A 22750-nucleotide genomic window follows, 5' to 3' on the forward strand; every position below is an offset into this window, starting at 1 on the left:
AAACCAACTAGTTACTATGGACACTTGAGTTAAGCATTTTTATAAGAAAGCTTTTAGTGGTGGATCGTTGATACGTTATTAATGTGTTGAGTTGAGAAGTGTATTTCAAAATTTCTAAATATGGACCGATGATTTCATTTTAATGTCCAAGGAAATAAATATATATCAGATTGACAAGCTTATAGGTAAAAGAAGTCTCAAGATATACTTCTGTGAAGGTAATTGAAGATTTTTGTACGGAAGTGCACATGAGATTGAGTTAGTTTGATTTTGATTGGTATAACTAGATTTAAGGTGTCATATTGGTGAAATGGTTGACTTCGTGGTGATGAAACGAGTTAATTGGACATAATGGTAGTAAGAGTTCGTGATGGATTGTGAATAAGATGCAATTGTATGATAAGAATGGTTTGTTAAATAAGTATTGTATTACAATGATGACTTATGACTATCTAAGTTTATGATTTTGTTTATTGATTAGTAGTTTGATTCTTGGAAATTTGTATGAGGTGTTGGGGCACCACTCAAATTGAATTGAAATGAGCTATAGCCTTAACAGAATGAATCAATGATAGGCTATATAACTTTCAGGAGGAGGCAAGAATAAGGATATTTACTCAGATTGTAAGGGTCAAAGATGTATCTTTAGAGGAATTTGGAGAATTGGATTACAATAAATGACGTGTGAAAGATTATATATGGTTATGTCGAGGTAGATTGTTCAGAATGTGATAGGTAACAAATGGATGTTAAATAGTGTGGACCTACAATTTTACATGGTTAATGAGGATCGGAGGGGATTAAAAGTACTTTGTTGATGAGACAAAATAGATTGTTATAATGTGTTAATGGTGAGTAGAGGTTATGAGATTATAGTATACATAAATATTGGAGTGATCAAGGGTTTCTTGGAGTTATTGCATGAGGTAAATGATGGTGGTTGAAAATGGTATGTGAAAGTTTAGGTGAAGTTGACATTAAGTGTGACTTAATTATTTTACCCTGATGGATAAATATAGATTTGAAATTAGTGTTATCAGTTTTGGGTGTGACTTATATCTATCATGCTATGCTTAAATGGAAAGAGAAAGCGCCATAATTTGAAAAAAAAAAATTTGAGGCGATAATGTGTGCGCTAAGAAGACCTGATACTAGTGGCGGTTTGAGAGTAAGGTAAATGGATGGTGTTGTTATGATGTTTGTTAGCATTAAGAGTGTTGGATTTAGTGGAGCCTTGTGAGAGTATGTAAAGTTTGATAAGTCGAATATGTGTAAGATTATAATAGATATCAGACTGGTTGGTTTTGGATGGCTAAAAATTAAGGGATGTAGTAAGATGAATGGAAATATTCAATATGGATATTATGGAAGAAGTATTTAGTTTTATTCGACCTTGGTTCTATACATCTTTATGTGATTACCTTCTTCATTTTAAACATGGTTTAGAGTATGATTCAATACATATACTCATGTGTATTTCTACAACTACGGGTGAACCCCTAGTGGTGGATCGGATGTACCGATCCTCTTATGTCCTCTCGACAGAGTAGGATCCTTTGGCGGACTTAGTAATTTCAATTATGGAATATTCGGAGTTGTTTAGAATAGTTAAAGTATATTAGAGGTTGTACATTTGAAGTGTATCGCTTGTTGGGTGTTTACTTAATCTTATTTTTCTTCGGGTTGCATAAGTTTGATTTTCCATGATGACTATCCGATGTCTAAAGATCAAATTTTTATTATAACTTAAGTTGTAGAGAGGTTGTGTTGTGAGAAGAGAATCATAATAAGACCGGTAACAATTTGTGCATTGAGAGTGTGTGGTAGTGGGTTCATGTTCACTTTTTGTTCGTATTCAGTATTGATTTAGAAGGTTATCTTAGTTATGTCAGGAAAAAAAATTCATCATGGTGGTTGTGTTAAGGTCCAATGGGTTTTAGTTTTAATTGGATTCATGAGTTAATTGTGGCTTGATAGTCTTTCTTGATTTATAGATTTTCCAAAGTTTGATTCAAAGGCTTAGTTCTAAGTACTCTATCTTGATGGAATGGTCTTAAGGAGAAGCTCACTTGGAGATAAGAACACCAACTAGTAGATCATAATTCAAGCTTTTGATAATGTCAATTATTCTTTCTTCTTCTTCCTTATGTTCGGGGACGAACATGATTTTTAGTGGTGGATAATGTAATGACCCGGATCCGAAAAGATCATTTTTGATAATTTTTAATTGTCATTTAACTAAATTAATTAATGTCGGGTAATTTATTTATTTTTAATAATAATAGGCTTACTTGTCTTGGTGGGATAAGACGAGTGCCATCACGTCCATTTTTGGGTCGTGACATAAGTAAATATTTAATAATTTTACTTTAAAAAAGCTATTAAAATTGAGGACAAATATGAGTGAAATGATTAGCATCAAGGGTATTTTTGAGTCAAAAGGTGGACGATAGGGGTACTTTAAGACCGAAAGGTCGATAAGTAATAATTTTGTACCAATTCAAGTACTTAAGGGGCATTTTAGACTCTTCTCCTTATTGTAAATGAATGACATTTTTATTCAATTTCACATAACTTTTGAAATTATTTTTGATGATTTTTCAATTTACATTTTAAACTCCAAGCAATAAAAGAAAGGGCTTATTGTCATTCCTATTTATATGTTGTCTTTACTATTTTTTTTTTTAATATTTGTTTCCCAAAATTATTGCATAAATGTCATTGTTCTACATATTTCACCTTTTTAGCGTTATTAAATTTGAAAGTATATGTTTGACTAATATAGAAAATTGAATAACCAATCAATGTTCATTGATCAAATTAGTTAATCAAAGTAAATTAATTTACGTTTATTTGTTGAAAACACGACTTTAAAAGATAATACTGCCTCAGCCCACTTTAAATTATCATGTAGTGATTTCTGAGAGTCAACTTGATTAACTTTCAAAGTTGAATTAGATAACGTTAATTCAATATTTTAAACCAAAAAAAATTAGATATTAAAAAAATACACAAAAAATACAATAAATTTTAATTTTTTTGCATATAAATATGATGAAAAAATATATCATAAAATGTTAGTGAAAATTCTTATAGTTTAACACTAAAAAAAATATGACAACTAAAAGTAAAATTACATAATTTTCTTTTTTTTAAAATAAAATAATCATGAAATCTAAAACTATTACGCCTAAATAGATACATAGGGGCAGACAGAAGAAGTGCAGTAGTACTAAACTAAACAAACATATAACAGGAAGACCAAAGCCCAATCGTCCGTCCAACTTGTAATGCCTGAACACACAGACAATATTACTACTAATAATTCACATTTCTTTTTTCTTATTGCTATTCCTTTTCCCAAGTAAAGTGAAAAACAAAACAATCCAACACACCATTTGCTTAGAGGAACCAAAAAGTTAAAAGTTTGAACCAAAAAACGGGTTTTGCTTAAAGAAAGTTCTTTTCTTTTTTCTTTATTTCTAATTAGCAACTAATTCCATAGATCTGCAGCTCAAAACCCTTAACATTTTCTGCTAAAGTTACTACCTTTATCCTTTTACCACTTCTTTAGAGATGAGTTGTAAAAGATTAGGTTTTTAATTAGTATTAGACATCTTTTACTTCTACAGGGGCTTCTTCCCAATTCTTGATTTGGTTTTTTTTTTATGATGTTGGTTCTTTGAAGAAATTTTGGGGTTTTAGTTGAAGGTATAAAAAGGATTGATTTTTTTTTTTAGTGTAAAAATGATTCAGTTGTTGTTTATGGTTCTTTGTTTGGAGGGTATGGTGGCATTTCTTCTAATGGTGAAGATTGGGCCACTGAGGGAACTGGTGATGAAGTGTTTGGATCAGGTGAAAATGAGAAAGGGTACTGTTTTAACTATTGCTGGTACAATATCAGCTATCTTATTTTCCAACTTCATTAGTATTATCAAGATTCAGAATAAGGGGGCTAAGATTGGTACAATGACACCAATGGATCAGGTTTTGTGGAGAACCAACTTGTTAGAGGCTACTCTCATGGGTATCATTCTTTAAACCCTTTGTAAATAACTCAGTTTCATTCCCTTGCTATTGGATTCTGATATTTGAGATACTGCTCTTGTGATAATTTATCCATATTATGGCGTATGCAAATGAAAATCAGATTCTTTGTTCAGTTGTTACTCTTCATGATAGTAGTAGTATTTTGTTTACAAATTTAGGGGCACAATCTTTTAAGTTCATTATAGACTCTCTTTGATTTGTTGGCTGCTACTTTTAGGTTTGAATGTGGATGAAGATAATTACCAGGGACATGTAGCATTTTCGCTTATCAATTGAATAGACATCCGGTGATGGGATTAATTTGTATATTTGATGAATCTTTATAATTCTTAATTCATGTATATATCTGTAGTAGTTCTCATGGATGACTGTGATGGGAGGAAGCTTTTTTTCAAGCATTTTTTGATGGGTTATTTGGAGTTTGTTGGAACTGAACTTCATTGATTTGTTTGTTGTACTAAACTGGTTTGAAAGGAGCTTATACCAATATGTACAAATCGTTGTTGAGATTTGATAAGAAACTATCACATATTCTTCTCTATTCCTCTCGTGTATCATCATTAACACTGTTAATGCTAGGCTTGAGCTTAGTTGATTGAAAAGCTAAAACGTTTATTATTGTTTTTGTTGGGTTTGGGGAAGAAGTGGGGAGGGAATTTTTGACTCCTAGGTGTCAAAATAAGTTCTGTGCAATTGACACAGTTACTTGCGGGAGCATCAGTTCCTCCTAATTCTTGATCTTAAGTTAGGGATAATAGTGAGTATAGCAAAGTAGCTTCTTCAATGCTGGCCACTCGAAGAGCTATGCTGTTTTTAGTCTTTAACAACATTCAAGTGCAATGAAGTAGTTCTCTAAATATCTTGGAATTTGAAGAGAAATTTGTCTAGAGATCGACAGTAGTCTACCTAAACTTAATAGTGTCTTATTCTCAACCATCTCAGTTGATATTCTATTGATACTAGTCCCAGTCTTTCAAAATGTACATTAGTAAAATAAATGTTATGATTTACTCCGTTGTTTGGGTCGTTCCCTGATTCTCCGATGAAGCTGTTTTGTATATTCCATTTGATATGACATGATAATGGAGTAAGAATGCACACATGTAGGTAGAATGTCTCAAGATTTACAGTTAATTGTTTGAGTGAAGGACATGCCATTACTTGCAAGTCTTATATTGTGGTAGTATGTAGATGCGCTTCTGCGATTATGTTTCAAGGTTGACAAAGCATAAGAGTTTGTTCCTCCTACGCAGCAGTCAAAATGGATTTAGATTTTTGGGTCTTGCAACCATAACTTTTAGATTTTTGGGTCTTGCAACCATAACTTCAGTCTGAAGTATAGATCTACTAACCACTGAAAAAAAGCACTACATATGACAAATAAAAATATGCATGCTACTGCAATTTTGCATTTTTCGGGTTCTCTTATTCATTTATTATTTCATTTTATGCTAATTTATCTGCATTTGAATGGCACATATCACTCAGGATTTTCTCTGTTTCTCGGATTCTTAATTGATCGTATGCACCATTACCTTCGGAAGCTAATTGTGTTGCGTAGTAGTGCGGGATCTTCAAAGAAAGAATTTGAAAGACTTGAGAAAGAAAAGCTGCAGCTTAAGGAGAAAGCAGATAAAGCTGCTGAGGAAATAAAATTATCGCAGAAACAATTGTCTAGTTTAACGGAGACACTGAAGAAGGTTAAGTTGGAGTCAGAGGAGAAAGACAAACGTGTTGAAACGGCGGAAGCACACGTTGCTGCTCTTCAAAAACAAGCAGCAGATCTTCTTTTAGAATACGACCGTCTATTAGAAGACAATCAAAATCTTCAGAATCAAGCTCATGGTTATCGGAGTTGAGAAAAATAGACAGAAGCAGTTGGTTCAAATTTTTGATAATTATGTGCTTGCATGTCTTGACCCTTCTTTAAGCAGAAACGGATTTTGGGAAATGTTGTTACTCAATGAGAATTTTGTAGTATTGCTTTTCAGATATAGACATTGTTAACATTCCCTACCTTGTGTCAGTCCAAACTATAAATTGTGTGTTATCTTTATTCTTCATTCAACTGATTCTTTTTCGTGGACGGACCTCCTATTGAATGCAAAGGCAGCAACAAATACATTTTCGTCGTATTCTTAGTTTTTATCCAGTATCTAACAGGATTATAGATAGAGCTTTTACATGTTTCACCAGTAGTCACCACAGGAACATGTTCCATCCTTAAAGTGATGAAATCGCTTAACATCCCTTACAATAATCTCTCTTTTTACTATAACAGAGATAAACTTTGTTACTTCATGGCAGTCACCGCAGACCCTCAGATTCTTTGTGATAAGTAATCTGGTTCCTGGTGCGGTGTTTAAAAGCCCAAAAGCAATGGCAAGTCTCTCACTATGAATACCCAACATTTTCACTTTGACATCTTCTTCAAGATTCTGCAGCACAAAGTCTGTCTTTGGGACATAGCCCATAGCTTTCATCTCATTTTCCAGATTGCATAGAAGTCCCATTATCTGTTCATATTGAGGGTGACTTGTATCATCCACAAGAAAAGCATGGAGTCTCCCCTTTACCTCTACAGCGCTGTAGCCAGGAACTTTTGTCATCCCTGTCTCTTTCATAAGCTTCCTCACTGCAGCTGCTTTATCCCACATTTTTGCTGCTGCAAAGAAATTTGCTACTAATACGAAAGTACCTGTGTTCTCGGGAATCAATTCAAGTACCCTGTTTGCTGCCAATTCTCCAATGGAAAATTTCTTATGTTTGTGGCAACCAGATAGAAGGGCAACCCAAACAGCAAGCCCAGGTTTAGTTTCCATAGAAGTGATGAGATCTTTAGCTTCTTCAACTTCACCAGCTCGAGCCAAAAGATCAACTGAACAAGCATAATGCTTCTCAGAAGGTTTAATCTTGTATTCATTAACCATGATATCAAACCAATGACGGCCTTCCTCCACTAATCCCGAGTGACTTAAAGCTGAAAGAAGAGCAGCAAAAGTTGCATGATCTGGTTCTATCTGATCCTTCATCTGCTGGAAAAGGGTAAGTGCCTCTTTTCCATGCCCATGGATCCCATAGCATGCTATAATCGTATTCCAACATATCAAGTCCTTAGAAATGATGCAGTCGTAAATGGCACGGGCACAAGAAATGAGCCCACATTTAGCATACATGTCAATCAATCCAGTACTTAAAACTTGATCTATAATGACTTTCCTGGCAGCATAGCCATGAATTGATCTACCCAATCTCAAAGAGCCAACGTCAGAACATGCTAGAAGTGCACTTACAAGTGAAGCTACATCAGGTGTGAATCCTAGCAGCTGCATCTCTATCAGCAGTTGAAGAGCATTAACAGCAAAGCCATTTTGAGCATAGCCAGAAATCAAAGCACTCCAAGTAACAGTATTCCTAAAAGGCATTTTCCGAAATACACGAGTAGCTTTCTCCAACTCTCCATTCTTAGCATACATATCAACAAGGCTAGTCAGTACATTGACATCCATATTAAGGGATCGGCGGATCATATAACCATGAACTGAAGAACCCAATTTCGTGTCTGCAATATTAGCAGAAGCCTGTATCAAACCCAACATAACAACACCATCACCTACCATACCTTCCCTTTGCATCCTCCTATACAAATCCACAGCCTCTCTCCCTTTTCCACTCTGTACAAAACCCGTTATCATCGTAGTCCAACAAACAACATCCCTCCTCTGCATTTTCTCAAATACAGCTCCTGCTTTATCCATCTTCCCACATTTCGAATACAGGTTCAAAACAGAGGACCCAACAAAGACATCATTTTCATACCCACAATCAACCACCTTCTCCCAAACCTCTTCGCCCTTCTCCAAATCCTGCAATATCGTACACGCCTTAAGTACCACAGTAAAAGTTGAGCTATCAGGTTTGACACCTTCAAGAACCATTTGACTATAAAAATTTACAACCTCAACAGGGAACTCATTTTTTGAATAGGCAATGATCATAGCATTCCAAGAATCTACTCTCCTCAGGGGACTTTTATCAAACAATTTGTGGGCAGATTTGAGATCACCCACTTTGCCATATGATGAAATTAATTGGGCAATGGAGTTTCCATTGGAAAATAGCCCAGATACTACCATAAGAGTGTGAATTTGAGAAATCAGTGCATTATGTTTACATCTCAATAGGAGAGGTTTGAGTTCATGTGGTAACAAGCGCATTTAGTCCACTGGGAATTTGAAGTTCACCTCTTTAATAGCACCATTTGCAATGGTTCAACAACAACAAAAGAAATTCCCAATGACGGTAAAAATAAATCTATATAAGAATAGATATAATACTCTCTGTAACTAATGAAACGTGGATGGTATGTATCAAATTACACCGCATGACTTCAAAAAATTTAAATATAATTTAAGAAATTTAATTATGATTTTGAAGTATTAGAGATTGGAAGAAAAACATTGTTGTCCTTACTTTTTATATATACTCATGTGTAGGTACAAATGCGTTGAAATATTAAAATAATTGGAAGAAAAACATTTTTTTTAATTGAAAGAAAAATATTAATGCTATTTCTCTTCATTTCTTTGCCGTTTAATTTTTAATACTTTATTTTATAACACGTTATCAACATGAAGTCTAAGATATGTTTTGATGATATAACTATTTTTGTTTTCATATCCTAAGTACAATTATACATTAGAATATTTCAATTTATATGTTCTCTAAATAATATAAGATAGTAGTAAATTTTATTAATCACTGAAAATAAAATTTCTTATTAAAAGATTGCTACATATGATATTCTTAACTTTCAATGGTTAAAAGTTTGAGAGTGACATTGAAGTTCTCCTGAATTTTTAAAAGGAAACCTAAACTATGTAAACGTCCTATTACCTTCCTAAACTATTCTGAATTAATATTATTACATCATTTTTTGTCCACCTGGCATGGAGAGTGTATACACTTTCTTAAAAAGCGTGAACAAACTAAAAAAATGAATATAATTTTATTTTTGCAATTATTTTGTTATAAAATATATTTTCTTGTTGTTTCTTATTATTTAAATTTTTTCTTCTTATTATCTTTTTTCTTTTTCCTTCTTCTTCAAAAGTTTATTTTCATCTTCATTGAAACTTCTAACTTTATGTCTCTTTTTACCACAACTCCATCTCCCCTTTTTACTACTATTAGTTTAACTTTCTTCAATCTTGTAAATATATCTATAACAATTTGATAAATCCATTAGATTTCAAGATGATTAATAGATACTATTTAGTTTTTTTAATCTAAATTTTAATTAAAAATTTTCAATTTTCAGAGAATCGTGATTCTTTCAAAATTATCATTTCTAGTTTTGAAGTTATATGAAAATGAGATAAATTAATGAGATGATTGACTAAATATCTCAAAAAGTCACTCAACTATGTGAAATTATTTGAAAAAATCACTCAACTTTATTTTGTATCAATAAAATCATTCAACTTATAGATTATCTTTTATAAAGTCACTCAAGTTAAACTAATTTTTCTGATAACCAAAAGATAAAAGAGATAATTGCACAAATCATCCTTCAAATTTAGTTTTTTAAATATTTACTTTCATTATAGTTTATAAAATTATATTTATCTCTTATTTATTTGTATAGCTATTTATTTATTTATTTATAATAATGGTCTTAACATAATTAATAGGGATATATTAATGTCATTAATTTTATTTCTGATATTTTTACATTTAAGTATTAAAATTATGGAACGGGAACTTATCAACGTTTTTTGATTAGCCTATAAACAGTGGTCTTACGAAATATTTTCCCTTTAAATTAATCGTTTCTTTTATTATTATTTTATAAAAGAAGATTAAAAAGGAATATTTTTGTAAATAGTTTACCTTTGTAATTCTAATGCATTTTCTATTTTTCATTCTTACTAAACGATTTTATCGATAATAATATGATGATAATCCTTTCTTTTATTTTTTGTTTTTCCATATAATATGTTAAAAATAAATTTACGAACACAGAAAGTGATTAGATAATGGGCAAGATTGATATTTGAATATAAAACATAAGTTGAAATCACTGGATTCTAAGATTAGTAGGGAATATCTTTTCTTATCAAAGTTTAGAAATTATTTGTTCAAAGCTTATTCACTTAATTATGGTTAAGTCATATGTTTCTCATTTAGATGTGTATTTGACTAGGAAAAAAAAGAGTAATGGAGGAGAGTTAAATTTGTATTTTTATATTCATAATAATTGGGTTAAGAAAATAATTATTAATAAAAAAAGAGATATAAGTATAATATTATAAACTAAAATGAAAGTAAGTATTAGAAAATTAAACTTGTAGGAAGTATCATATAGTTTTTTTTATCCGATTTCAATTAAGTTCTTTCAATTTTTGGGGAATTAATTCTTTTGAAATCATGATTTCTAATTTTGAATTTATAAGAAAATAAGTAGTTCATGATACTTCAAAATTTTAAATTTTCTTAAAATAATAATTAATTTTGTGATCAATAATTTAGTAAAGTCTAAATAATAGTATGAATTTTATAACGAATTTGACCGGAGAACAAGAAAAAAAAGAAAAGAAAAAAATGAAAGTGAGATTTTATTTGACAAAGGGACTGAGATGTGAAGAAAAAAAAAAGAAAATGAAGGGATGAATTATTTGAAAGTGAGAGGTAGAAGATGAAATGAAATTAAAGATAACTTAAAACTAAAAATTAAAAAGTAAGAAAGAGAGAGAGAGAAATAAAAAAAAAAGATAAAAAAAAATAAATTAAACTAATACGTGTCATGTTACGATTGGTGTGTGAACACACTTGCTTTTTAAAATTTGGGGCTGATCGAAAAATGATATAATAATATATACTCAAAATTGTTTAGTGGGGGTAACAACAAAGTTAAGGTGTGTTTTTTAAAATTCGGGACAGCTTTAATGGTGACATATATCTTTTATCTAAAAGTTTATTTATTTTAATCTAATTTTACTATTTTTATGATAGTTTTTAATCATGTCAAATTTGAGAAAATTGGAGTTCATGGCACTTGATATTTTTGACAAAAATTATTTATCATGGGTACTTGATGCTGAAATTCACCTAGACGCTAAAGATCTTGGTACCACCATTACTAAAGGTAATACAACATCGAGTCAGGACAAAAGAAGGTTGTGATTTTCTTCGTCATCATTTGGATGAAGGATTAAAGGCCGAATATTTAATAGTGAAAGAACCACTTGAATTGTGGACTCGTTTAAAGGAAAAGTATGACCACCTTAAGAGTCAAGACAACAATATTGCCAAGAGCTCGTTATGATTCTATACACTTAAGATTACAGGCCTTCAAAATTGTATGTGAGTATAATTCTGTTGTTTATGAATCACTTCTCAATTAAAATTATGTGGGGAAAATATAACCGATGAGGATATGTTGAAATAGACGCTTACTACTTTTCATGCCTCAAATCTGGTGTTACAACAAAAATATCGTAAAAGGAGATTTAAAAAGTATTCTAATTTAATCTTATGACTTCTTGTGCCTGAGCAACATAATTCATTTTTGTTGAAAAATCATGAAGTCTGTCCCATTGAAACTGTCCCTCTACTGGAAAATGTGGTAGAAGCACATAGCCTATCTGAAAGAAGTTAAAATAAAAATTGGGGCCATAATAATGTGTGTGAATGTGACAATGGCAGAAAACAATATGATAATTATCGTGGTAGTGGTCATTATAAAAGAGAAAACAATATAGGTTCTCAAAGTAATACCATTGTTGTGGCATGAAAGACCATTGGAAGAGTGAATGTTAGACGCATGAGTATTTTGTCAGGCTTAATCAAAATTCCTTTAAAAGAAAGGCATATAGATGTGGTACATCTTCTTTTAATGCTCGGGTGAAATCACACTGGACATTTAAAAATTAATAATGCTTAGAAAAAATCTTCGCAAATGTACAATGATAATATTAAAGCAAATTTAGCTTTGAAGAATAACGATTTTAATAACCTCAATGATATTACTCATTTGGAGGTTGAAGACTTCTTTGGAGATCATAATGAAGTTTGATGTTATTTTATGATGTACAATATGTTGTTGTTTTTGTGTGCTTTTATTAACATTTTTATGTCACTTTTATTTTAAAAGTAAAATAGTATAAAGACCTAAATTTTCTTGCAATGTTGCTAGTTATCTTACCTCTTATGATCTACTTTTATTTAATGAAGAAAAATAAAAAATTTTAGTCTTCAAATGGATTCAAGATGCGTAATGGAGATATGTGCCTCCTGAATAGTGCTACAACTTACACTATATAAGAGAGAAAATATATTTCTCTCATTTAATTATGAAATGGGTCAATGTTAATACAATATTCGGTAGTACAAAAATAATTGAGGGTTTTGGAATAGCATCATTATTACTACCCGGAGGAACAATATTGGTTGTTAATAATACTTTGTATTGTAGTAAGTCTCAAAGAAACTTGTTAAGTTTCAAGGATATTCGTCAAAATGACTATCATATTAAGACTACTAATAAAGGAAATGTTGAATACCTTTATATTACTACAATAAAAGAGGGAAAAAATTTGTGCATGAAAAATTATCTGCACTTTCTTCTAGGTTGTACCACACAAGTATTGATGTGGTTGAATCACATGTCATGGTAAATAAAATATTTATTAAACATAATTATTTCATCATTTGGCATGACTGGTTGAGTCATCTCGATTATAATATGATTGTAACGACCTGTTTAGTCATTTTGAGCAACAAACTTCAATTCTGGAAAAACAGGCTGAGGCGACGGACCAAACGACGATCCGTCATGGGCACGACGGACCGTCGTAGGGTCTCGTTTCAAAACACTTAGAAAATCTGAAATTGGGTATTGAAAATCGACTCTCTGAACTTCGTGACGGAATGGCAGGACGGACCGTCACAGGCGTGACCGACCGTCATAGATTGTTCAGTGGAAATTGACTCTCTGACTCTTGCGACGACCTGCAGGACGGATCGTCGCAGGCACGACGGCCCGTCACAGGTTGCACAAGTCCCAGGCAGAATCGGATTTCCTTACACGTTTTAAGGGACGTTTTTGGACTATTCTTTCCTTAATTATAGATTTCGTGGGGTTATATTAATAACTAAAATTCTTGAGGGGTTAAAAGAGGTAAACCTAAGTTAATTAGTGGGGTATTATTGCCATCTTTTATTCTTAATTATATACTAATTAGGATAAAAGAAAGAGGGTTTGAATAAAGAAAATAGAAAGAACAAGAGAGAGAGAGAGAGAGAGAGAATCGAACGAGAAGGGAGAAACAAAGCTTTGGGAAAATTCTTGCTTGATTCAACTCTTCGGTGGAGGTAGGTTATGGTTTTCATGCTTCATAAGTAAACTCTTAATAGTGAATGATATGTATTGGTAGTATTGTAAACCCTACTATATGCTTAATGGTATGTTTGCATGAATATGATTATGTGATTGTGATAAGATAAGCATGATGAAAATATTGAATCCCAAATCTTGAAAAGAAACTTTAATATACATTATTAATGATGATGTCTTGGTATAGAAGAAGGCTTGATGAATTAAAGTAATGGGATTGATGATGCCTTGGTATAGAGAAGGCTTGATGATTTACAGAATGATATTAGTGGATCGGAGTGTCACGTACCGACACATAGTATTAGTGGATCGGAGTGTCACGTTTCGACACATAGAATTAGGGGATCGGAGTGTCACGTTCCGACACATGTAGGGGATCGGAGTGTCACGTTCCGACACATAGAATTAGGGGATCGGAGTGTCACGTACCGACACATAGTAGTAGGGGATCGGAGTGTCACGTACCGACACAAGAGGAGGAAAGATAATGCATCTTGAAAGATGATAATATACTCAACTTAATATACTTAATTCCCAAATGAGTATGGTGTTGAGGCTTGAGCCCTCATGGATGAACTTGATGGTACTTATTGATGATTATAATACTTGTTGTTGCTACATGTTGAGTTTTATAGTTGATTTACGATAATATTGATATATATTGTTCCCTATTTTGAGTTGGCCGATGATATCTACTCAGTACCCGTGTTTTGTACTGACCCCTACTTTTATGTTTTTCTTCTTGTTATTTGTGGAGTGCAGCAAACGTGCCGTCATCTTCGACTCAACAGTAACTCAAGCCAGTCTTCGCCACACCGGATCTTCAAGGTGAGCTAACGCTTCTAGCTTGGACTGGATCTTCTCCTTCATGTCTTGATGCCTTGAACTTCCGGCATGGACTAGCTTCTTATGTATTTTTAGCTTTTTAGACACTCTTAGTTAGTAATTTAAAGGTAGATGTTCTTGTGATGATGACTTCCAGGTTTTGGGAATAATAGATGTTGAATATGGATAGTTATTGAATTGGTTTTTATTAATGAGTTTAAGTCTTCGGCATTACTTTCTGTGTATATTATATTGAAATGTTAAGGTTTAGATTGGTTGGTTCTCTCACATAAGAGGGTAAGTGTGGGTGCCAGTCGCGGCCCGGATTTGGGTCGTGACAAAACTTGGTATCAGAGCATTAGGTTCGTTGGTCTCATCACACAAGAACAGGTCTAGTAGAGTCTTAAGGAACGGTAGGGGGACGCCTTTACTTTTCTTTGAGAGTCTATAAGACTTTAGGAAAAATTTTACTCTTTCATTCTTTCTTTCGTGCTACTACTTGAGTCCAATTGGTATCTAGGCGATACGAATTGGTATCTGACCATCTTCACTCTCTTTCGCAGAAGGTTAGAACTAGAGCAACGACTACATCAACACCAACACCGGCCAGACAAGAAACAACTGAGCCAGCCACTGGGGCTGTGGCTCGAGGAAGAATAGCGGCAAGGGGCCGTGGTAGAGGTCGTGGGAGGACGTCCTCTAGGGGAAGAGGATGAGCACCTAGCCCATCTGATACTGGGGAAGTGACTCCTCCACCGACTGAGGAAGTAATAAGAGAAGGGGAGGATGGGGAAACTGAACAAGTGCAGAATGAGGGATTGCCACCCCAACCTACCCCAGAGATGATCAATCAGGTTCTGGCTTATCCTAGCGGGTTATCTGATCAGGGCCAGACACCCCCAGTGTTTTCTGCACCAGCACCTCAGGCTCCGGAGGTACCACATGCGGCTACTATGGCTCCCCGCATGGATGTTCAATTGGAAATAGGCACATTTCCTCGTCTGACTACAGGGCCTGTAATGACAAGTGATCAGCATGAACTTTTCAGTAAGTTCTTGAAATTGAAACCCCCGGTCTTCAAGGGTGCTGAATCGGAGGATGCTTATGATTTTCTGGTTGACTGTCACGAGCTACTACACAAGATGGGTATAGTAGAACGGTTTGGTGTGGAGTTTGTGACTTATCAGTTTCAAGGGAACGCCAAAACGTGGTGGTCGAGGTAATGGTGGTCACCAAAACGGCAGAGGTAATGGGCAAACTGGGGCCACGACATCACAACATGGTAGGGGCAACGGACAGACGAACGATAGGGCCCATTGTTACGCTTTCCCTGGGCGGTCTGAAGCAGAGGCATCTGATGCTGTCATCACAGGTAATCTTCTGGTTTGTGATTGCATGGCTTCTGTATTGTTTGATCCTGGATCCACGTTTTCTTATGTATCTTCGCTAACGGTCTAAATTTACATTGTGGATTTCTTGATATGCCTATTCGTGTTTCTACTCCGGTGGGTGAGTCTGTGGTAGTTGAAAAGGTATATAGGTCTTGTGTGGTAAACTTTGTGGGGAGCAACACTTATGTGGATTTGGTTATCTTGACAATGGATGATTTTGATGTGATTCTGGGTATGACTTGGCTTTCTCCGCAATTTGCAATCTTGGATTGTAATGCTAAAACGGTGACGTTAGCCAAGCCTGGGATAGACCCGTTAGTGTGGGAGGGTGACTACACTTCCAATCCGGTCCGCATCGTCTCCTTTCTTCGTGCTAAGAAAATGGTTAGTAAAGGGTGTTTAGCTTTCTTGGCACATCTCAAGGATGACACTACCCAAGTACCTTCGATTGAGTCGGTTTCAGTAGTCCGTGAGTTTCTGGATGTGTTCCCTGCAGATCTTCCTGGGATGCCACCGGATAGGGATATTGACTTCTGTATTGATCTTGAACCCGGTACTCGCCCCATTTCTATACCCCCTTATAGAATGGCTCCCGCAGAGTTAAGAGAGTTAAAGGCACAACTTCAAGAGTTATTGAACAAAGGCTTCATTAGACCAAGTGCATCCCCTTGGGGTGCTCCGGTTTTGTTTGTAAAGAAGAAGGATGGGAGTTTTTGGATGTGCATAGACTACAGACAACTGAATAAAGTAACTATTAAGAACAAGTATCCTCTTCCTCGCATTGATGACTTGTTCGATCAGTTACAAGGTGTTTGTGTCTTCTCTAAGATTGACTTGAGATCCGGTTATCATCAATTGAAAATACGGGCAACAGATGTGCCAAAGACTGCTTTTCGAATGAGGTATGGGCATTACGAATTTGTGGTGATGTCTTTTGGTCTTACGAATGCCCCTGCTGCGTTCATGAGCTTGATGAACGGATTTTTAAGCCATATTTGGACCTCTTCGTGATCGTATTTATTGATGATATATTGGTATACTCAAAGAGCAAGAAGGAACATGAAGAGCATCTGAGAATGGTATTGGAAATGTTAAGGGAGAAAAAGCTTTATACCAAGTTCTCTAAGTGTGAGTTTTGGCTAGATGCAGTGCCTTCTTGTGACACGTGGTTTCTAAGGATGGAGTAATGGTGGATCCTTCTAAGATTGAGACAGTGAAGAATTGGGTAAGACCTACTAATGTGTCAGAAATAAGGAGCTTTGTTGGGTTAGCTAGCTACTACCGCCGATTTGTCAAGGGATTCTCTTCTATTGCTTCCCAATTGACGAACTTGACTAAGCAAAATGTTCCATTTGTATGGTCGGATGAGTGTGAGGAAAGCTTTCAGAAGCTCAAGACTTTGTTGACTACCGCACCCATTCTCACCTTGCCAGTGGAAGGTAAGAATTTCATTGTCTATTGTGATGCATCTTATTCGGGTTTGGGTGCAATGCTAATGCAAGAGAAGAATGTGATTGCTTATGCTTCAAGACAATTAAAAGTTCATGAACGTAACTATCCAACTCATGATTTGGAATTGGCTGCGGTAGTGTTTGCATTAAAGCAATGGAGACACTATTTATATGGGGTTAAGTGTGAGGTCTACACGGATCATCGTAGCCTTCAGTATGTCTTTACTCAGAAAGATTTGAACTTAAGACAGAAGAGATGGATGGAACTACTGAAGGACTACGACATCACTATTTTGTATCATCCGGGGAAGGCGGATGTTGTAGCAGATGCTTTAAGTAGAAAGGTGGGAAGCATGGGAAGTCTAGCTCACTTGCAAGCTTCTAGACGCCCATTGGCTAGAGAGGTTCAGACTCTAGCTAATGACTTGATGAGATTATAAGTAAATGAGAAGGGAGGATGGTTGGCTAGTGTGGAGTCAAGATCTTCTTTTCTTGACAAAATTAAGGGAAAACAGTTTGATGATGAGAAACTAAGGCGAATCCAAGATAAAGTGTTGCGAGGGGAGGCTAAGGAAGCACAAATCGATGAGGAAGGTGTTTTAAGAATCAAGGGAAGGGTATGTGTACCCCGCGTCGATGATTTGATCAACACTATTCTGACAGAGGCTCATAGTTCAAGGTATACATCCGGGTGCAACCAAGATGTATCGTGACCTAAAGCAACTCTTTTGATGGAGTAGAATGAAGCGTGACATTGTGGATTTTATTGCCAAATGTCCAGACTGTCAACAAGTAAAGTATGAACACCAAAGGCCCGGAGGAACACTTCAGAGAATGCCCATTCCGGAATGGAAGTGGGAAAGAATTGCAATGGATTTTGTGGTTGGTCTTCCGAAGACAATGGGTAAGTATGACTCCATTTGGGTGATTGTTGATAGGTTAACTAAATCTGCTCATTTCATTCCGGTCAAGGTGACTTACAATGCAGAAAAGTTAGCCAAACTTTACATCTCGGAAGTGGTGCGATTGCATGGGGTTCCACTATCCATCATATCAGATAGAGGTACGCAGTTTACTTCTAAGTTTTGGAAAACATTGCATGCGGAATTGGGTACTAGGTTGGACCTTAGTACTGCGTTCCATCCTCAGACCGATGGTCTGTCTGAGCGAACGATTCAAGTGTTGGAGGATATGCTTCGTGCGTGTGTGATAGAATTTGGTGGCCATTGGGATAGCTTCTTACCCTTAGCGGAATTTTCATACAATAATAGCTATCACTCGAGCATTGATATGGCCCCATTTGAAGCATTGTATGGGAGGAGATGTAGGTCTCCCATTGGTTAGTTTGATGCGTTCGAGGTTAGACCTTGGGGTACTGATCTCTTGAGGGATTCGATGGAGAAAGTGAAGTCTATTCAAGAAAAGATTCTAGCGGCGCAAAGTAGACAAAAAGAATATGCAGATCGAAAGGTTAGAGACTTAGAGTTCATGGAGGGTGAACAAGTCTTGTTGAAAGTTTCACCCATGAAAGGGGTGATGCGGTTTGGTAAAAGGGGTAAACTAAGTCCAAGGTACATTGGACCATTTGAAGTACTTAAGCGAGTAGGAGAGGCGGATTATGAGTTAGCCTTGCCTCCAAGGCTGTCCGGAGTACATCCGGTATTCCATGTGTCGATGTTGAAAAGATACCATGGGGATGGAAACTACATTATCCGTTGGGATTCAGTTTTGCTTGATGAGAACTTGTCTTATGAGGAGGAGCCTGTTGCTATTTTAGATAGAGAAGTTCGCAAGTTGAGGTCAAGAGAGATTGCATCCATCAAGGTTCAATGGAAGAATCGACCCGTTGAAGAAGCCACTTGGGAGAAGGAGGCGGATATGCGAGAAAAATACCCACATCTGTTTACAGATTCAGGTACTCCTTTTCGCCCTTGTTTTCCTTCTTTTGATCGTTCGGGGACGAACGATGGGTAAATTGGTATCTATTGTAACGACTTGTTTAGTCGTTTTGAGCAACAAACTTCAATTCTGGAAAAACAGGCTGAGGCGACGGACCAAACGACGATCCGTCATAGGCACGACGGACCGTCGCAGGGTCTCGTTTCAAAACACTTAGAAAATCTGAAATTGGGTACTGAAAATTGACTCTCTGAACTTCGTGACGGAATGGCAGGACGGACCGTCACAGGTGTGACGGACCGTCATTGATTGTTCAGTGGAAATTGACTCTCTGACTCTTGCGACGACCTGCAGGACGGACCGTCGCAGGTACGACGGCCCGTCACAGGTTGCGCAAGTCCCAGGCAGAATCGGATTTCCTTACACGTTTTAAGGGACGTTTTTGGACTATTCTTTCCTTAATTATAGATCTCGTGGGGTTATATTAATAACTAAAATTCTTGAGGGGTTAAAAGAGGTAACCCTAAGTTAATTAGTGGAGTATTATTGCCATCTTTTATTCTTAATTATATACTAATTAGGGTAAAAGAAAGAGGGTTTGAATAAAGAAAATAGAAAGAACAAGAGAGAGAGAGAGAGAATCGAACGAGAAGGGAGAAACAAAGCTTTGGGAAAATTCTTGCTTGATTCAACTCTTCGGTGGAGGTAGGTTATGGTTTTCATGCTTCATAAGTAAACTCTTAATAGTGAATGATATGTATTGGTAGTATTGTAAACCCTACTATATGCTTAATGGTATGTTTGCATGAATATGATTATGTGATTGTGATAAGATAAGCATGATGAAAATATTGAATCCCAAATCTTGAAAAGAAACTTTAATATACATTATTAATGATGATGCCTTGGTATAGAAGAAGGCTTGATGAATTAAAGTAATGGGATTGATGATGCCTTAGTATAGAGAAGGCTTGATGATTTACAGAATGATATTAGTGGATCGGAGTGTCACGTACCGACACATAGTATTAGTGGATCGGAGTGTCACGTTCCGACACATAGAATTAGGGGATCGGAGTGTCACGTTCCGACACATGTAGGGGATCGGAGTGTCACGTTCCGACACATGTAGGGGATCGGAGTGTCACGTTCCGACACAGAGAATTAGGGGATCGGAGTGTCACGTACCGACACATAGTAGTAGGGGATCGGAGTGTCACGTACCGACACAAGAGGAGGAAAGATAATGAATCTTGAAAGATGATAATATACTCAACTTTATATACTTAATTCCCAAATGAGTATGGTGTTGAGGCTTGAGCCCTCATGGATGAACTTGATGGTACTTATTGATGATTATAATACTTGTTGTTGCTACATGTTGAGTTTTATAGTTGATTTACGATAATATTGATATATACTGTTCCCTATTTTGAGTTGGCCGATGATATCTACTCAGTACCCGTGTTTTGTACTGACCCCTACTTTTATGTTTTTCTTCTTGTTATTTGTGGAGTGCAGCAAACGTGCCGTCATCTTCGACTCAACAGTAACTCAAGCCAGTCTTCGCCACACCGGATCTTCAAGGTGAGCTAACGCTTCTAGCTTGGACTGGATCTTCTCCTTCATGTCTTGATGCCTTGAACTTCCGGCATGGACTAGCTTCTTATGTATTTTTAGCTTTTTAGACACTCTTAGTTAGTAATTTAAAGGTAGATGTTCTTGTGATGATGACTTCCAGGTTTTGGGAATAATAGATGTTGAATATGGATAGTTATTGAATTGGTTTTTATTAATGAGTTTAAGTCTTCCGCATTACTTTCTGTGTATATTATATTGAAATGTTAAGGTTTAGATTGGTTGGTTCGCTCACATAGGAGGGTAAGTGTGGGTGCCAGTCGCGACCCGGATTTGGGTCGTGACAATGATGCGCAAAATTATTGAGAATTCATATGGACATACTTTAAAGAATGAGAAAATTCTTCAATTTAAGGAATTCTCTTATGTTGCTTGTTCCCAAGGAAAATTGATTATTAAACCATCAACAAAGGTTAGGATTGAATCCCCTACATTTCTAGAACATATACATGGAGATATATGTGGACAATGGTCACCCTTCATATGGACCATTTAAATATTATATGGTCTTGATAGATGTTACTACAAAATGGTCATATAGGTGCTTATTATCAACTCACGACATGACTTTTGCGAGATTGTTGACTCAAATCATAAGGTTAAAATCACAACTTCCAAATTATACTACAAAGAAAATTCGTCTTGATAATATTGGTGAATTTACATCTCAATCCTTTAATGATTATTGTATGTCCATTTGAATAACAATTGAACAACCAGTTGCTCATGTTCATCCTCAAAAATGGTCTTGCAAAATCGTTAATTAAACATTTTCAATTAATAGCTAGACCATTACTAATGAGGACAAAACTTTCTCTTTCAATATGAGGGCATGCTATTTTGTATGCAGCAACACTTGTGTGCATAATGCCAATCAATTTTCATGATTTTCCCCATTACAGTTGGCTTTTGGAAAAGAGCCAAATATTTTCTACCTTACAATTTTTGGTTGTGTGGTATATGTTTCAATTGCTCCACCACAATGCACAATGATGACTCCCCAAAGAAGGTTGAGAATATATGTTGGGTATGAATCTCCTTTTATTATAAAATACTTGAAATGAATGTCTGGAGATTTATTTACAACAAGATTTGTTGATTGTCATTTTGATGAATCTGGATACGCATCATTAGGGGGAAACATAAGAAGTTAAAAAATGTGATAGATTGGGATGCAGTATCACTATCTCATTTGGATCGTCGAACAAATTATGTGAACAAGAGGTTCAAAGATGATTTATTTGTAAAATATTGCAAATCGACTGCAAGATGCATTTACTAACCTTTCAAGGGTTACCAAATCTCATGTTCCAGCTGCAAATGCTCCAATTCGAGTCGATATTTTGATAGAAGAAACTGTTAATGCAAATGAGTCTAGACCACGTCTGAAACGTGGTAGACCAATTGGTTCTAAGGATAAAGATTCTTGAAAAAGAAAAAGAAAAAATGATCATAATATGAAAATGAATGCTCAAGGAGAGCCTCAATACAATAACAAATGATGAGACAATAGAAAATATTGAGATATACGAAAATAATGAAAATAAAGAAATCTCAATAAGTTATGTCTCGAATGGAAAAAAGGTGAAAGTGAAAAGAAGTTGTGGTTTATAACATTTTGCTTATAATGTTGCTACTGAAATACTGCAAAAAATTGAGGATTATGAACCAAAATCTGCCGGTGAATGTAGACAGAGAAATGATTGGTCAGAGTGAAAAGATGCAATTCAAGCAGAGTTGACTTCACTAAAAAAACGTGAAGTTTCCAAATTAATAATCTGAATACCTGATGGTGTCGAGCAGTGGGGTACATTGGATTTTTGTTCAAAACGAAATGAAAAAGGTGAAGTCATTAGATATAAAGCACGACTTGTGGCTCAGGAATTTGTCAAAGGAATGACATCGATTATGTAGAAACATATTCTCATATAGTAGATGCATTTCCTTCAGTTATTTAATGAACTTGACAGTTCGTGGAAATTCTGAAATGCACTTGATGGACGTGGTGATTGCTTACTTATATGGCTCATTGGACCACTATATTTTTATGAAAAATCCTAAATGATTCAAAGTACCTGAAGAATACAATGGTTCTCAAG

The 22750-nt window shown here is 35.3% G+C and overlaps 2 protein-coding genes across 2 annotated transcripts; one reads left to right on the forward strand and one right to left on the reverse strand.

Annotated features, from left to right (window-relative positions):
- The first annotated feature begins 3223 nt into the window (after positions 1–3223).
- LOC101251810 (uncharacterized) lies at positions 3224–6185 on the forward strand. The gene is made up of 2 exons (XM_004247025.5): positions 3224–4027; positions 5539–6185. Exons 1-2 carry the CDS (start codon positions 3748–3750, stop codon positions 5907–5909), a joined length of 651 nt encoding a protein of 216 aa, XP_004247073.1. The 5' UTR covers positions 3224–3747; the 3' UTR covers positions 5910–6185.
- Positions 6186–6192: 7 nt separating this feature from the next.
- Positions 6193–10638, reverse strand: LOC101259782 (putative pentatricopeptide repeat-containing protein At3g25060, mitochondrial). Its single transcript, XM_004247236.5, has one exon. The coding sequence runs from the start codon at positions 8265–8267 to the stop codon at positions 6240–6242; it is 2028 nt and encodes a 675-aa protein (XP_004247284.1). The 5' UTR covers positions 8268–10638; the 3' UTR covers positions 6193–6239.
- Positions 10639–22750: the final 12112 nt, after the last annotated feature.

The sequence above is a fragment of the Solanum lycopersicum genome, chromosome 9, assembly GCF_036512215.1.
Source record: "Solanum lycopersicum chromosome 9, SLM_r2.1".
NCBI classification, from domain to species: domain Eukaryota; kingdom Viridiplantae; phylum Streptophyta; class Magnoliopsida; order Solanales; family Solanaceae; genus Solanum; species Solanum lycopersicum.